General features: G+C 37.3%; 1 protein-coding gene across 5 annotated transcripts in view; it reads left to right on the top strand.

Annotated features, from left to right (window-relative positions):
• The window catches only part of LOC149155860 (electron transporter, putative (Protein of unknown function, DUF547)), a 42,408-nt gene that overhangs the window by 8,090 nt on the left and 15,953 nt on the right, over positions 1–18,365 (top strand). For all 5 annotated transcript variants that reach the window (XM_089446087.1, XM_089446088.1, XM_089446090.1 and 2 more), the window contains exons 7-8: positions 17,147–17,544; positions 17,957–18,056. In XM_089446087.1, coding sequence (XP_089302213.1) covers positions 17,147–17,544; positions 17,957–18,056 — 498 coding nt within the window. The remainder of the gene's footprint in view (positions 1–17,146; positions 17,545–17,956; positions 18,057–18,365) is intronic.

The following is an 18,365-nucleotide window of genomic DNA, read 5'->3' on the forward strand; positions in this document are numbered from 1 at the left end:
ATGTGCATCCTTTGCATATGCATATTTTCACAAAATCAAATCATAAATAGCATTGGGTTTAAGTAATACCCAGTGACACGTAAAGGCATATGAAGTTGATTCTTCCACTTGTGGTCAATGATCTCTAAAAGTGGCATTCTTGTCATTAGAACCAAGATTAGACAATGTGCATCCTTTGCATATGCATCTTTGCACAAAATCTCGAAACATAAAATAACATTGGGTTAAAGTAGTACCCAGTGACATATAAAGGCATATCAAGTTGATTCTTCCACTTTTGGTCAATAATCTTTGAAAGTGGCATGTGTTTGTGTTGATCACTTTGCTTGGTGGCTCAAATGATCTCATGGACCTCTACATGGCCTCATAAAGGAAATTCATTGCTGGTTTCTCACCATGAATAATTCTTAGGACTTTTAGTAGTGATTCAAAATTGTAATCTCTTCATCAACATCGCTCGAAAAACCCTCATTATATGCAAAATTGGCAACTTGAATCCCTTGTGGGGTCTGCGAATATTTTGGTTTTGTATACTCATTGACCACAAACATCCTCATCAAAGTTGACTTTTTCAAAGGCAATGCATTGCAAGGGGATGAAATGATTGATAAACTCTCTAATGTTGGGACAAACAAGCTCCTTGCCTTCTATGTGAGTCCTTATCATGCTAAGTACCCCGAATGATCGGTCAAAGATTTGCACCTTCTTTATAATTTCTTGGAACTAAAAAAGTTTTTTGATGTCCTTATACATGAGGTCAATATGGTGGGTTAGGCGAGGTCCAAAATATTGCAAGGTGTCTCCACCAATAATGTTCCAACAACCATATTATTGGTTGTATTGTTAGGGATAACTTGCACACCATTTTCTATCTCCATATGTATGATAATTGGCTCTAACAAATCACAAAGGTCAATACTCTTTACCTAGTCAGACATAGATTCTATGGATTTAAGGAATGCGGTGCCCTTGGCAATAGACGCAAAGATTTAGTAAGGTTCTAATTCTTCTAACTATTGACATGTAAGATGTGATAGTGTAACTGATTGGGCCCCATTATCCATGGATGGTTCTCCATTATTCACATATATATTTTAGAACCTTACCCATGTCTTCAATAACTTCAACCAATGTATCTATCTTTAAACCTTCATTGGATGCGGCATTGAAGTGCATGCTAGCAATGCCAATAGTTACTTCCCATTCCTTGTGAAGAGGGTGCCTTAGCTACATTGAAAACAATGGTTGAATAATCCATAAAAATCTCCATGATCACATTCTTGGCTCGCCCATGAACATCTTCCTCCAACTTGACCTGTCCAAGTTAGATTGGGAGCTTGGTTTAGTATGGAGTGTAAAGAAGGCATCATTGATGACATCACTTTATTACTTCCTCACATACTTCATGGAGTTTATTTTAATATGTGGAAGAAGGATTTTCTAGCCCCAACTCTTCTTAAACAACTTCAACATATTACATGATCAATTTGTGCTATTTGGAACAAGAATTTGCGAGTTTAAGTACTCATTTACAGATATCTATGGGTAGGGAAGGGATATTATTGCTAAGTTACCAAGATATGGATGCTAATAGAGATCCGCTAAAATTTTGAAAAGCTAGGATCTAGATACAATGTGGAACAAACACAAACAAAAAATTATAAAAATATTTTTTTGTAATAAAAAAAAAAATATAGTTAAGAATCAAAACCATTGATGAACAACAATGGTAGAACTATAAGTTGTAAGCAAAAACGAAAATTCTCGTGCATATTACTATTAGCCATCCATGTACCTTAATCGATAATTTGATAAGTTATATTCATCATTGATAATTCATAATTTTAAGGACCATTTCAGCATGAGCATGAATGATCCAGACTTATGCAGGAATGCAACAAAATACAGATATACACATAAACACAAAGATGCTGCAAAAATAAAACTTCATTTTATTAATATTAAAGAATTGAAATATGCTTACATATAGAAATGGATGTAAACTAGCTTGGGTGATGGTAGCTTATCTCTGAGAAGAGATGTGGCGGCTACATGCCTCTGAACTGTGTTACAATGAGGCTCAAGGGCCTTTTTATTATTGAACAACAAGGGAAAACCCTAAACAACCAAAACCCTAACCCTAGGAGATGGAACGCAAAGAGTTTGTGGGCCTTGTTGGGGTTAGTTGGGCAACCAACTTCTCGGGGTTGTAACTTGGTCATATTATCACCATTTGACGCGTACGATACCTCGTTGAAAAGATCTCTTCGACTATTATAGGATTTGTTGCAGGCCTGCTACGGGCTTGCTGTGGACCTCAAAAAAACGCCTTTTAGGGGGTCAAAGTTGCTCTGAAAGTTTAGGACTCGAAAAACTGCTAAAAATAGTAAATGTTTCTATAAACAAGGAAACTGATGAAGCTGACTGGAGGTCTAGGTGGAATAGGTGGGTGGCCACTAATATCCACCTGGATTAGTCCTCCCTCCTTAGGAAGCAATGGTCCCCATTGTGTGCAGAGCTCCATGAGGTCAAAATTGCTCTGAAAGTTCCGGACTCGAAAAACTGCTAAAAATAGTAAATGTTGCTATAAACAAGGAAACTGATGAAGCTGACTAGAGGTCTAGGTGGAATAGGTGGGTGGCCACCAATATCCACCTGGATCAGTCCTCCCTCCTTAGGAAGCAATGGTCCCCATTGTGTGCAGAGCTCCATGAGGTGAGGAAATTTCTGTTGAATTTGGTCCCTAGTGAACCACTTGCTTTGGTGAAGGAGTTGGCCCACTTTGACAACTTGATATAACTGGATCCTCTGTTGGTGGGTGTTCTTGATTTGCGTGTCCATGATCCGATCAGTTGTGAACTATTCCATGCAGTTTGGATTTAACTCTGTCGGTGTGATTTGTTTGGCAATGTCGGATGTGTCCAACAATGGTGGAAAGTATGGATGAAGGTGGTCCACATTGAATATTGGGTGTAGGCCAAGGAACAGTGGAATGCTGAGCTCGAAGGCATTGTCCCTTATAGCCTTGGTGATGGTGTATGGCTCGTATTAGAGTAGGCGAAGCTTGCGGTGGGGCCCAACGAGGGGTTCCTTCTGCAGATGTAGCCAAACTTTGTTGCCCACTTGGAACTTCTGTGGCCCCAGATGCTGATCATGTCGCTGCTTGTACCTAGCATTGGCTTTGTCCAATATGTCATGGATTTGTTGGCGGATGTGCTGAATGCGCTCAATGAAGCTGTTAGCCCTGTCAGCTTTGGACTCTACGTGAGCCGAATCCACCTAAGTAGCTGCAAATGGTATAACCACATCAATGGGTATAGTGGTTGGACTCCTAATCCCACTTGAAAGGGGCTATGGCCAATTGAGCTATGGAGAACTTTATTGTAGTTGTCTTGGACATAAGGGAGACTTTTATCTCATGTGCGTGGATGCTTCGAGTTGTACATGCGCAGAACGTGTATAATCATCTTGTTGACAACCTCTGTTTGGCCATCAATTTGGGGGTGGAAAGCCATGGACTTAGTGAGATTGGTATCCAACATCGACTAGAGACTTGACCAAAATGTACTTAGGAAGCTACTATCTTGATCTGAGATAATGGATTTCGAGTTGTACATGCGCAGAACATGTACAATCATCTTGTTGACAACCTCTGTTTGGCCATCAGTTTGGGGGTGGAAAGTGGTGGACTTAGTGAGATTGGTATCCAACATTGACTAGAGACTTGACCAAAATGTACTTTGGAAGCTACTGTCTTTGAACAGAGATAATGGATTGTGGGATCCCAAATTGTACCCACACTCGTTCAAAGAAGAGCTTAGTAGTGGTTTCTACTGTCGCCGAAATGGCCCTCTTAGATAATCTGTCAACGACCACGAAAACCCAGTCGTTTCCATGCTTAGTAGAAGGAAGGCTCGACGTGTAATCCATGGAGATGGATTACCAAGGTCAACTAGGAGTATGCAGAGGAGTATATAGGCCTTGCTTCTTGATGGTTGGTTTGGAAATGGCATAGACAGTGCAATTCCCAACATCTTGTTGAAGGTTCGACCAATAAAAATACATCTGCAACATTGCCATTGTTTTCTCTACTCGGAAATGTCCATTGACTTGACTGTAGTGCGCCTCCCAAATCATCTTGGCACACTCGCTTGAAGGGACATAGAGGTGTCCCAAGTGGCGTCACAGTACATCCAGGAGGTGAAAATTTGAAACTTGCTTGCCTTTTAGGAGTGTATGGTATGTGTTGTCGAATTCTGGATTGCTCTTGTAAAGATGCGGCTACCTTGTAGTCTCGTGCCCACAAGAGTCGAGCACAGTGGTCGACGCAATGACTGGCGGTCAGCTGAGGCAGTCTGCAACATTGTTGGTGCTGCCCTTCTTGTACTTAATGTTGAAATGACACTGTTGCAGGTATGTGGACCATTTTGATGACGATGTTTTGTAACTTTCTGTGTGTCGCTATGAACTGCAGGGGTTGGTGGTTTGTGTGGATGACCGTTTCCTTCCCCAAAATGTAATGCTTCACTTGTCGACAAGCCTGCACAATGGAATACATCTTGCTGTCATAGGTGGATACTTTCAAACTTGTCTGAAAGTGTCTCACTGTGATATGCCATTGGATGCCCTTGCTTAGTAAGAATCGCACCAATAGCATAGTTAGAGGTATCTATCTCGATCTCAAATGGTTGTTGCAGGTCTGGTAATGTGAGCACTGGTGTAGCGCAGCTAAGTTACCAGATCCGGCATCGAGAGGGTGAAGAATGGCGGTTTCGCGGATCTGAACTAGATTCAGATTCGGATCCGCCAAAATACGGCTAAAATACGTATGCGTCCCCAACTAGCCAGGAACGCTGCTGTCAGTCAGCCATTGTCCCCATGCTGCCGTCAGCCAGTAGTTGCCCTAGCGAGCAACGCTTAGCCACCGTGCTCAGCCACTGCCTCGTTGCTGCCTGTTGCTGCTCTGCTGACAGGTTGAAATTTTATTTTTTCAAATGTCATATAAAATACACAACAAATGGTTCGATTTTAATAATTTTGTTTTTTTGTTATTGTTGTTTCCCTTAATATGTTATGTCTTATTGGTTAATATAATTCTTTGCTTTGTTTGGTTCTTAATTGTTTTATTTGGAAGGTCGATTGTATGTTTTTTTGTTTTTTTAAAGGTCTGCAAATGCCAAATGGTGGATTGTATAGTCGCAAATGCCAAATGGTCGATTTTAATTTTTGTTTTTAAAAGTAAATGCCAAATAGTCGATTTTTTTATTTTGTTTTTAAAGGCCTTCAAAATTCAAATGCCAAATGGTATTATTGTTTATATAACAGTGAATGACATTCTATAGACTATATATATAATAGTTAACTATTTAGTATTATTTAGTCAATTTGAATTTTATAGTTATGAAATATTCAGAATTCTATTATATAGTCAATTTATAACTATTAGTAATCCACTAATTACATCAAATGCAAAATAGTATTATAATTATTATATTATATAACAACAAATTGTAGATTTATAACAATAGTATATTAGCATTCTCTTTATTTAATATTAATATATATTTTATTGCTCCCTCTTATATAATATAAAGTTATAATATATATTATATATCTTTAATAATGATTTTTTATAAATTTATAAACTTATATAATTAATAATTATATTTCATATTATGATATTTGTCATCTCTAGCATGTATATCATATAGATATATGTTATATAATCAATAATGATAAAGTGTCCATTGTCTACTATTTAATTAATAGCTCTAAAGTGTTTTTTAATATATATATATATATATATATATATATATTGTACGTTATGTACCCTTGCTGTATCTGGATCTTGCATTTTCAAAAAATTGGCGGATCTGTATCCGTATCCGAATCCTGGTAACATAGCAGCGCAAAGGTCATGCTTCAACTCGGTAAACACCTTCTGTTGGGATTCAGACCAAAAGAACTTTGCTTTCGCTCCTCCCTTGGTGGCTTGACTCAAAGGCCAAGTGATATGAGAGAACCCCAACACGAACTTGCTGTAGAAGTTGGCACGGCCTAGAAAGTTGCGGAGCTCTATTAGAGTGGTTGGCGCTGGCCAATCCCGAATAAATTATAACTTGGCGGGGTCCACATGCACACCTTGCTCATCAATGATTTACCCTAGATATTGAACCTGGGTCATACCAAAAGTGCATTTCTCCAAATTGGCACACAATTGGTGTTGCTGCAGGGTTTGGAGGACCTGTCGAATATGGTGGAGGTGCTCTTTCCAACTTCGGCTGAAGATCAAAATGTCATCCAAATACACCACCATGAATGAGTTGGGGTGCCTTTCCCTTGCTTCGTATTCACAACTCCAAAGTCGTGCTTCTTCTATTTAAATTTTTGCTTGATCTTGATAGCGTATTGATTGGCGGTGCCAAGTGAGGAGATGTCGAAGAACTCTATCTCGTCTTGGATGTACTTGTGTAGACAACCGCAGTACTTGAGTACCAAATGCCACTCAAAATCCTTGATACCCAACTCCGTGCGAAGGGAATGGAAAACATTTGTGAACTCTGGTACATTTTGGTCCCTTCCTTTCCGCAGCGTGGTCCACTTTATGTATTTATCTTCATAGCTCCCGACAAGGTAATATTGGCACACAATTGGTGTTGCTGCAGGGTTTGGAGGACCTGTCGAATATGGTGGAGGTGCTCTTTCCAACTTCGGCTGAAGATCAAAATGTCATCCAAATACACCACCATGAATGAGTTGGGGTGCCTTTCCCTTGCTTTGTATTCACAACTCCAAAGTCGTGCTTCTTCTATTTAAATTTTTGCTCGATCTTGATAGCATATTGATAGGCGGTGCCAAGTGAGATGTCGAAGAACTCTATCTCGTCTTGGATGTACTTGTGTAGACAACCGCAATACTTGAGTACCAAATGCCACTCAAAATCCTTGATACCCAATTCCGTGTGAAGGGAATGGAAAACATTTGTGAACTCTGGTACATTTTGGTCCCTTCCTTTCTGCAGCGTGGTCCACTTTATGTATTTATCTTCATAGCTTCCGACAAGGTAATATTGTTCCTTGATGGCATCTCACAAATATTCCAAGTGGGTGTGGCTGAAAACAGTGAGGATTCCCTCTTGTCCTTTTGTTTACAATAGGTTTCCCACCAGTCCTTGACATGTGGGGCGGCTTTGAGGAGTGCAAAAGTAATCTTTTCCTGATTGAAAAGACATGAACTGAAGAATATCCTTCCAACAGATTTAACCATCTATCTATGACGTCTACATCTATCTGGCCTTCAAATATGGTAATGTCAAAATTAACTTGTACCTTAAAAGGAGTGGCGTCTCCAGAGTGCTTGTTGGATGAAGATGCGTCGCTTGTGGGTAGTTGCCGAAGGATCTGGGCAAAGTTATCCATCATCGTGTTCCTTTGTCGCTCGAGGGCTTCCTTGAGCAATATTTTGAAAGGATCTCCTGCCCCCTTGTCTTTCTTTTCTTCCGCTATGGGAGGCTGTCGGGGTTTGCGAGGCTGGTCTTGCAAAGGTTCAACTAGTTCGAGCCCTAACTCCTTATACCCTGACCTCGTTGGGGACATGCAAAGAAAAACAAAGAAAGAGCAGACCGCTCTAATACCACTGATCCAGACTTATTCAAAATGCAACAAAATATAGATATACACATAAACACATAGATGCAACAGAAATAAAACTTCATTTCATTAAATATTAAAGAACTGAAATATGCTTACATACATAAATGAAAATAAACTAGCTTAGGCGATGGTAGCTTATTTCTGAGAAGAGATGTGTCGGCTACATGCCTCTGAACTATGTTACAATGAGGCTCAAGGGTCCTTTTATTATTGAACAACAAGGGAAAACCCTAAACAACCAAAACCCTAACCCCAGGAGATGGAACGACAAGAGTTTGTGGGTCTCGTTGGGGTTAGTTGGGCAACCAACTTCCCGGGGTTGTAACTTGGTCATATTATCTCCGTTTGGCGCGTACCTCATTGCAAAGATCTCTTAGAGTGCTACAATATTTGTTGCAGACCCTTGCCTATGGCTACGAGCCTGCTACGAACTTCAAAAAAACACCGTTTAGGGGGTCAAAGCTGTTCTGGAAGTTCAAGACCCGAAAAACTGCAAAAAATATTAAATGCTGCTATAAACAAGGAAACTGATGAAACCCACTGGAGGTCTAGGTGGAATAGGTGGGTGGCCACCAATATCCACTTGGATCAATGGAGCAACTCATAACAATGCTTTTGTGAACCACATCCACACACCTATAAGGCTATATCAATAGTGAATAAAGTGGCTCTCTTGAAGGTTATGGCAAGACTAAATAATAGTGCGTGTGAAATGAGTAAAAACATAGCAGACAAGGATAGATATATCTTGATAGCCTACCTTGACCATAATGATAGATCAAACCTTGAAAGTAGACATCGAGAGCAGATATTGACATAAGCATAAATCAGACCCTAATTAGGAATGGAGTTTAGGGTTTTAGAAGGTTTTTCATTAAAAATTGATATTTTTTTCTGGAGATTATCGGGTCAAAAAAGCACTGAAAATTTTGGGATCCACCTCAAAATTTAAGGAACTTGCCATTTCATTTTCCTTGGGAATTGTTCCATAAACTCAGGATCTGTTTCCTTGTCCAGGGCAGCTGCTTCTTGGTGGATCTTCGGCATATCTTGAGTCTTGACATAGTCAGATTGGGATTGGATCTGCGGATCCTATATACAAGGGTGGCGGATCTTGTAAGATTGATATTGTATGCTTCTCACCTTCACCTATTGTGAAGGTGGGGGTTGCAAATGCAACTATTCTGACTTCGATGTAGTAAGGTTAATTATATAGAAAAAAGGGATGACCCCAAGATGTACTTGAGCCATTGTAACCTTTCATACTTTATGTTATAAATCCTTCCGCATCTCATTTTGAAAGTTGAAGGCATCGATACAATTGGGTTAATTGCAAATCAGTGTTATCACCTGCATGTGGTTTTGTGTTAGCAAATCACATTGAATTGTGACATAGGATATCAACCACTTCTCATTTGTAGTTTGTTGTTTTGTATTTTTCCTTTTGTAGAAGTAGTTGCATAGTTGTTATATTGTTTTCAATAGTGAATGATGAATGGATAGATGTGTGTGAAGGTGGATTTTTATTTGAAACATTTTATTCCCTTGACGTATGAAATACTGTTTTTTTTAACAAATATATAAGACGACCTTAAAAATACAAAATCTGACTCTTTTTGAAGAGGGTTGTGAGTTGAGAGAAACATTGAAAGCATATGATCCGCAATCTCATGTTGTTGAAGTTTTTGACTCCAGTACAAAACTAGTGTTAGGGCGAATAAGTTTGTTGGAAGTTTCAACTTTGGTTCTGGTTCTGTATGCTAGCCCTAGCAGCAGGAGCCCCTTCTAGTTTTGCTCCAATCAGATTTCTTTGACATATTCAAAGGCCCACCAATATCAGACATAATTTCCACTTATTATATTTTGCTGGATTAATTGGCAATTTGGCCTCTAAGGCTATAAATCAGATGTCGGACATCTTAAATCACGTGTATACAAGTTGCTAGATTACTTTCATGGGCTTGGGAAAGATGATATTTGAATGTGTTGTGCCCCCCCATTAATTTCTTTGTCGCAAAAGGTGCATTTCATTTTGCCTGCTTTTGTTTGGTGACTAGTAGCTCCATGCAAAATCCCTTTCCCTTGGCACTTTGTAGGTCAAAGCAATTGAGAAAAAAATGGAAAAATTGTTTAGGAAAGGACATGATTCACCTTGAAAATTTGAAAGAATATACCTAGTTTTCAAATTGCGCTGCCCAAAATTTTTGGGTGAAGATAACCCTTCTTGAGAAATTGAACTCAATAAATTAGTTGGAAGATGTCCTAGCCTCCACTGAAAGTTCATTTAAGTTACAACAGAACTTGAACATTGATAAATTTAGAGATAAATTGTTGATGCCATGTTGGGGTTGTGTTTAAAATGTTTTTTAAGTGTGCTGGATAAACAATGCAGAGGATTCTCCAAGATAGTTTCGAAAAATTGCTGAAAAGGCAAACAGTGATGAGGTTTTGTGCTTGTTTTGACTGTTGTATAACAATGATATTTAGCTGGGTTGTTGAGTTAACTTAGAAGACCAGATTGGGTCTGAACAAACTTGTTGGTTATGGTCAGGTCTGTGCAAGACTGAGTTGAGTCTGGCTATGTTTGTTGAGCCTACTCTGACTGTAGCCTCATTTCCAAATATTGTTGTGAGTGCACTGCATTTTCTTAATTAGTAATAACAAAGGCAATCCACATGCAAGTGCAGGATGTGCAGTTCATTAGTATGGAATCTGGATGAACAAGAATGATTTATTCTATTCACAGCACAGTGCACTGAACTGTGCACGCCTAAATATCTTAGGCTAAACAATCGCCTCCTTGTGCCACTCTTTACTAGAGGGGATGTTTGAAGAAGAAAAAGTATGAGTCCATCATAGTGCCTGCTATGTTGGCACTTTTGCAAGCTATGACTGCAAATAAGCAATTTATTGGATTTAATTGTGTCAACTAGATAAATTATCTGATTCTATCAGGTAGGTTCATATGATTTATTATTTTTCCAGACAACAATGAGAATGGGTATATTCATTCTAGAATCAAGGAGAAAAGATAACGGGTATGAGAGAAAAACTCAACTTTAATCTCCTAGGAGATTATTAATGCGCAGAGCCACACTGCAAGTACTACCTGTAGGCACATGAATATTATGACAGCATTAAGTCTAAGATTCGTCATACATGAATCTTAAAGAAGTTTCAGGATGGTTTTGTTCCCATAATGCTATGATATTTTTGGTGTATGTGTTTAATTTAAGGGTTAAATTTTATTTTGTCAAGGTTTTGGATTATTTGCCTATTCTAATTAGAGAGCTTCAGTTAAGGATTTACTCCCGGGTTTCATGCCTATAATACTCGAGATTCTAAGTTTTACTGGTATGGTGCTGAAGTTATGTGAAGGGCTTGAATTTAATTGCATTGAGGTTTTGGGAAACGTCTCCCCTGATCCTAAGGTTTTGGTTATTTGTATATATGAATGTGATTTCTAAACTATACCAATTTTTTAGTAAGGCAAGGATTAGTGACAAGAACAACAGATCCAATAAGAATCCGTGAAATTCACACAAGTTACATTTATGAAGATTTAACATAATAGAAATTGTAAACACAAATGTCAAAGATTGAAACATCTACCATAACTGAAGAAACATGTAGATTGCGCTTGAGAGATTGGTTAGGGATGGCTGCTGTCAGTTTATTTCTATGTTTCTTCCCATTTCTACTTTGTTTCAATTCCTTGAGTTTATCCATCGAGGGAATTGGTTTCAATTGAGGTTCTTCGTTTTTTATCAGAGGCCCTATGTTAGGCCTTCAATCTGTTCTTTGTTGTGATAGCCTTTTTGTTGTTAGTTTTTTGTAATATGGTTTATGTACATTAATTTTTTTTTTATCTAGTAGTATTCATGGAGCATATGTCCAAAATAATTGAAATTTATAGTTATTATTTTAGACTCTTTTTTTTTTGGGTAAACACCCATGGGGGATTTGAACCAGTGACCTTTTCACATGAAGTGCCTTAACAGTGCACCCATTCACCATCGATCCAAAGCCCCATGGGCTCATCAATCATTTTAGACATTATTAAAACAACCTGTCATTGATTTCCTTGTAGACAACATGAAAGTGGACTAATACACAATAATCACATTGTTTAGGAGTACCCAATTATAAATAGCTTTAGAAAAGTAAAGTATGCTTCATCAACTAGACTCAATAGCCCAAATCATTCTTGCATCTAAGCAATCCAATTGCTTGGGTTTCGTTAGTGCCATTCCTTATAGCGAGGCTCATCAAAGTTGTCTAGTTGTGTGCCCAAATCATGATCTCTTTAGGTTGTGGGTTTTCCGTTTGTTCTTTTTTGTAGTTTTAGGGATTTTTTGAGATGTAGGTATGTCAGTGTCATTCACAAACCCTCTTCCTTGTGTTGCACATGTTAAAATTTTTGCATGTTCATAAACATGACATGAAACAAGTGTGAATAAATGTGTCAATAAGTTTTAAGATGAATCAAATTATTCCCATGTTGCACTTTGGGGACGGGGCGACGACGGGGACCGGGGGACGAGTTTCTGGTACATCTAGAGCGCACCCCCAAATTTTCAAGAGGACGACAATAATATATATAAATTATAAAATAATAAATATTATTATTATTATTTTATATTCACCATGTGCATAAAGATAAATCATAAATAATAAATACATCATTGCAATAAAATTATAAACATTGAACTAGCTAAGAAATCCGAAACTCATATTAATAATTACAAAACCAAATACATAATCTCAAATCTAAAATTCAAGTTGAAGCTTTTAGTTGAAGGATGATGAGTCAAGAGCAGTGTTGAGCAAGTGAACTATTCTTCTAGTGTGACACATGGTAGTTAGTTGGAGGGTATCCATCTATATGATGGTACAAATGGCCTAGCGCTAAAACACTAACTCTTGCTAGTTTGACCTTTCAAAGACCTAATTTGTCTTGCCATAAATGTCAAATCAAAAACCTAGGTTGAATTACTAGAGCTAGTTGTCTTGCTTGTTATTTTTGGTCAAATCCAAAAGCAGATTGAGTCTTACTATTCTTGGTTGACATTCTTGCATGTAAACTAATTCGCCTTATTATCCCAGTTGGCAAGCATGCTAATTTTGTCAAAATCAAGCCTTGGCTCAAATTCCTAATATTGCCAATCTCAACACCTAAATTGACCCTTTCTGTTGTTAGGTTTATCAAATAAAAGCCAAGTTTAATTGGTCAACCACACTAGATATTTTCCCAATCCCGTGAAAGAAAAAAGGGCCTTTCTTACAGTCACTGCTACTAATATGGCCAAGTTAAACAAATTCAACTTCCTTGGCATAGTTAGCAAAGTTTCAAAGTGTGTTAGAGCCTTAAACATAGTGTGGTTTCTTTACATTAGTTTGACATGTAAATCAATCTTGAATCCTGGTTTATTATTCTTGAACAAAGTAAGTGCAAAGAACAGTTTTGGAAACATTAGTCTTAAGAGGAAATGTGTTGAAATGAGTCATTGCTGGCAGCCTTTAAACATCCATACAATCTTCACTGTTTGAGGGAAAAAATATGTGGTTACTAGGACAACACACAACAAAGTAGCAACCCAATAATTCCTTGCAAATAATGCTAAACACAATTCAACAACTTTCCTATAGGATAGGAGTGGGTTTAGAAACTTGTTAAATGTGCCACATAGGAACAGTCTCAAAGACAGTCTACTTCACCTTTAGGACAAAACTAGAAGGTTTTCATCAACAATAACTGTGTTCCTGATTCATGCCATAGGAAGTAAAGGTTGGCAGACTTCTTAATTATTTCTAAAGGGATGTCATTTTTAAGCAACAGTAATTATAGGCTGAAGTCCAGCACTGAGGGTTATTGCTTTAGACAGTTAAGTGACAAAGAGAGGAGAAAATAAATGTCAACACTGAACAAGAGTATTTTTAGCAGTTACCATTGGAAGTTAGCATAAACAACAACTTTTTCATGCTAAAAGCTCATCCAAAACAGCAAGAAAATCCATCCAAACAGCAAAGTAATCCCAGTCAAAATCGGGTCAGACATACTGTTTTTTCCTTGGGGATGGCGGAACGGTACATGAAAAGTCCCCAAAATATGCTCGGGACGGATTGGGAATGGCTTGGAAGTACCCAAGTCCCTAATGAAGTTCCCAAATAATTGGGGATGTTCCCAACCCTTGTAAAAGTCCCTGGTATGCGGGAACATCGGGTACGAGGGATTTTTTGGTGGGGACGGGTCCCCGTGAAACATCAAATTATTCGTATAAATTCCCCTTCAAAATCAAGAATACAAGTGATCATAGATTCATTATTATGACTTTGAAATTAGCGTCTTCAACATTCTAGGTTGATTACATTTGGATGTGTTGTTTAGTGGCTAGCTATGTGCACATCTATCATTCGGTGAGGTTACTGTGTAACAAGGGATTTTTTTGTGGGGATGGGTCCCCGTGCAATATCGAATTATTCATATAAATTCCCCTTCAAAATCAAGAATACAAGTGATCATAGATTCATTATTATGACTTTTAAATTAGCGTCTTCAGCATTCTAGGTTTATTACATTTGGATATGTTGTTTAGTGGATAGCTATGTGCACATCTATCAGTCGGTGAGGTTACTGTGTAATTATGGCATGGGATGAGATTTTTAGATGATTTTTTTTTCAACAAGAAATGAATATTTCTGGAAATAGAAACGACCAGGGTGTAGTAAGGACAAGACTCCTGGGGTGGACCGTGGACTAAAAAAACTTCAGGAAATGGAGGGACGTATTATCAACCTACCTCCATCTTCTTGCGTAACATGCCTGTGGTAGTGAGAAATAGACCCATCAATCCCTCCAAGAGTATTAAGAAGTGCTGTTTCCACAGTATTTGGGAGAGCTCTCTTGTCAAACAAGGTATTTGACAGTCGCATTACTTGGTTATATATCTATCTATTTTGTTTGTTGTTTTATCTTTTCTTGTTATCTATCTATTTTTTTGTTTGAATCTTGTGTATTCATAACAAGTGGTATTTGAGCAACTTGTTTTATGGGCTTGTTTTAGGGCAGGTTACAAGCTTTTCCATTTCCAAGTTGTCTGTCATCTGCCTTTCTGATCACATCAGGTGTTTGGCAACGACTCTAGTAGTGCCAAAGCCTACAGGAAGGAAGGCTTAGGTTTTTGAATATATGATGTAATAAGTAAGAAATTGACTTAGACAACATTACATGATTTATCCTGCACTAAGTCAGTGGTGCATCAAAGTTCGTTCCCTCAGGAATTATTTCCATTTTCTTTCTTGTTATCTATGTATTTCCTTGTTTGAATCTTGTGTATTCATAACAAGTGGTATTTGAGCAACTTGTTTTATGGGCTTGTTTTAGGGCAGGTTACAAGCTTTTCCATTTCCAAGTTGTCTGTCATCTGTCTTTCTGATCACATTAGGTGTTTGGCAACGACTCTAGTAGTGCCAAAACCTACAGGAAAGAAGGCTTAGGTTTTTGAATATATGATGTAATAAGTAAGAAATTGACTTAGACAACATTACATGATTTATCCTGCGGACCTGCACTAAGTCCGTGGTGCATCAAAGTTTGTTCCCTCAGGAATTATTTTCATTTTCTTTCTTTTTAATTGAGATGAGCTTGGATTTATAGCGTCCTAAACATAATGCTCGACCAAAGACACTCAGGCATTCTATGATAGTGGCCAATTTCCATTCTTCCGGAGCCAGTCGCCATTCTTTGGGAGCATTGCATAACAACCACCAATTTCCTTGTATTTAGAATGTGCAATGGAACAAACTTGTGAGTGATAGATTTTTGGTATCACTTGTCCGGGCAATTTTCCTAGGAAGTTTTGTGGAGGATCGTTTTGTGAAGTATTTAATTTTTTTTTGAATCGGTGCTTAATCTAACAGTTTTACAGATCTTAATTAGTCCATGTGAGAAAAGACAAAATATCCAATACTTCTGTTCATTAAATAAGCATGGATCTTCTTCTTTTGATGAAGGCAACATTTTCCCTTTGTTATTTCATTTGTTGCAGTTAGTTGATTGAATTTCTCATAGGAGAGTTCAATCTAAAGACGAATAACTCGAATACTCAGTGTCTAGTGGTGCTTAGAATGAGTGGTGGGCAATTGCCATCACAGATTCTCACTCCCCACAATTGGTTAACCATGGTTTCCATATAATTTGTAAGCACAGTTACCAAGCTTGGTCGAATTGAAGCTAACAATTTAGAGTTGCAGATTGGGTTTTGTCAATGAATAGTTTACCGTGCTGAACCAACACAAACCTGAATTTCTTGCAAAAAATTATCTGAAGAGTTCATATTACACTGAAACCCTTTAAAAACATTAATTTTTTTAAAAATTGATATGTTTTGGGCGTCAAGTCGTATGGATTTGTCTCACTCTGTTCTCTGTCCTGTGGACACTTGTTGACGTGGACACGGAAAATATTTTGATTTGGAGGAACTTGTTATGAATCCCAGAGTCCTTTTGCATAACCCACATGTAATAGTTATAGATAAGTGGACATTAATATAATTTCATTTATTAATTTACAGGGAGACAATTTAGCTACATATCCTCATGTCTTCAGGGCCCTTAGTACAAACTTTTAGTTGACATTAATTGCTTCTACTAGATAAAAGCGACTTAATGAACTTCAAAGAGTTCAATGACTTCATTTCTCTTGGTATGCCTTTGTTGCATTTAGCTGGTTGTTTTAAAGGCTTAACAGACTTCCTTTGGGTTGCAACTGTTCTATTACTGTTTTTCTGTCTATTTGGTGGTTGTTAAAATCTTGCAATTTTCGTTCTTTGACGTATTGTATGATAAATTTACTGCCGTATAACAACAGGATTTTGCATTAGTTGTAAAATTTGGTTGACACACTTTAACAAAAAACCCAATTAGGAATTTGAATTATTGTGTAGATTTTGCTAAAGTAGATTTTAAGTCATCTGGTATCATTTTTAATGGAGTATTGTTTTAAATCACATCACAAATCTAAGTCAATTCTTGATAATCTTAATTTGCTACCTTTTTCCTTGAGTTGTTCCAAGTGTGTTTAATTGTAAAATTAATATTGTCCTAGGCTGCTTCACACTACTTGTTATGCAAAGTAGACTGCAGTAAATGATTTTTTTTTTAGAAAATAAAATAATAATCTTTAAACTAGATTATAATAATTTCCAATAAACTACTTTTCCCATTGACTTCTACAGAAATCACTAATAGTAATTAGTTGTGCAACATGTATCTATTCGATTTTAATTTATTCTATAAACTTATATGGCCATCGCAATAGAAGATTTTTTGTTGCATGGAAATATGTTTCAACACGTGCATTTAACTTTAGTGTTTCTAATTAAAATTTTATGAATTCACTTGGAGCTATTCTATGTCAAGTCAAAATTATTTCGTTCTTTTTTGTGGTTGATTCTTTTTGATCTTATGATGATGATTTGATTTGTGAGGTGCAGGGGTCTGAGGGTCGTGTAGCTAGGCTTGCTGATCATTTGGGTACTTCAATTGCAAATCATGTCCCTGAGTCACCAAATAGGCTATCTGAAGATTTGGTACATTGTATGGCTGCAATTTATTGTAAACTCGCTGATCCTCCTTTGCCTCCTATGGGTTTCTCAAACTCTCCAACCTCATCTTTGTCTTCATCAAGTGTATTTTCACCTCAAGATCAACCTGATCCATGGAGTCCTCACTGCAATAACAAAGAGTCATGTGAAATAAGGTTGACTGATCCTTTCCAAGTTAAGGGTCCGGGAGAAAGCATTGGAGCATATAATTCAATGATAGAGGTACCATGGATTTGTGTGGATAATGATAGGTTAAGTTATGCAGCTCGGATGCTACATAATTTCAAGTGAGTAGCTAACTTTTCAGCACCAAATTGATTCAATTACACTTGAGCACCAATCATTTGTTCATAGCCCATGTTTAGTTATATTTAAAATTACAACATCTTCTTGTTGAAAGGCTCATGTTAATGTAGTCTTGGAAAGTAGTACCTACATTTTATAGGTGTAAATGAGAATACAATATTATGTTGCACCAGATTCATTAATTTTTTTCTCAAGTCTTCAAGTAAGATGTGTTGTGTATCATTATCGTACCAAATTGATTATATTATTTATATCTTGCTGAAAGGATTTTCGTGTTTGACTTAATTCTGAGCTTGGAGTGAAGGATAAGCATGTTGTCAAGAAACTATACAGAAGAAGGAATTATTTTTAAAAAAAAATTTAACTTCTCATGGCTGTTAATTTTGAGTGTAGGTCCCTTGTTCGTCGATTGGAAAAGGTTGAACCTAAAAAGCTCAAACATGAAGAGAAGCTTGCTTTTTGGATCAATGTTTATAATGCTTTAATGATGCATGTAAGTTTGTAATGGTTTGGCTGCTCTCCCTTTGTTCTCTTCTATGTAATCGTTAATTTCTAGCACTCATCTAATTCTTTTCATTTGTTGTATTGATGCCATAGTTAAACTTGAATAAAAATAAGAGCACATTTAGATTTCAAGATAGCTAGGGAGTCTAAATTCTATGATGCGCTGAATACTAGAGAATTATAGAAGTAAATTCCGTAGATTACTTGGAAAGAGAATATTGAGCCGTGAAAAGTAAGGGGCATAGAAAAGTAATAGTATTACATTGGAATCTTATTGACATGTATATGCGAGTTCAAC

This window comes from Pinus tabuliformis, chromosome 9 (genome assembly GCF_031772625.1).
Source record: "Pinus tabuliformis cultivar Carrire ecotype Pingquan chromosome 9, CPIR1, whole genome shotgun sequence".
Classification (NCBI taxonomy): domain Eukaryota; kingdom Viridiplantae; phylum Streptophyta; class Pinopsida; order Pinales; family Pinaceae; genus Pinus; species Pinus tabuliformis.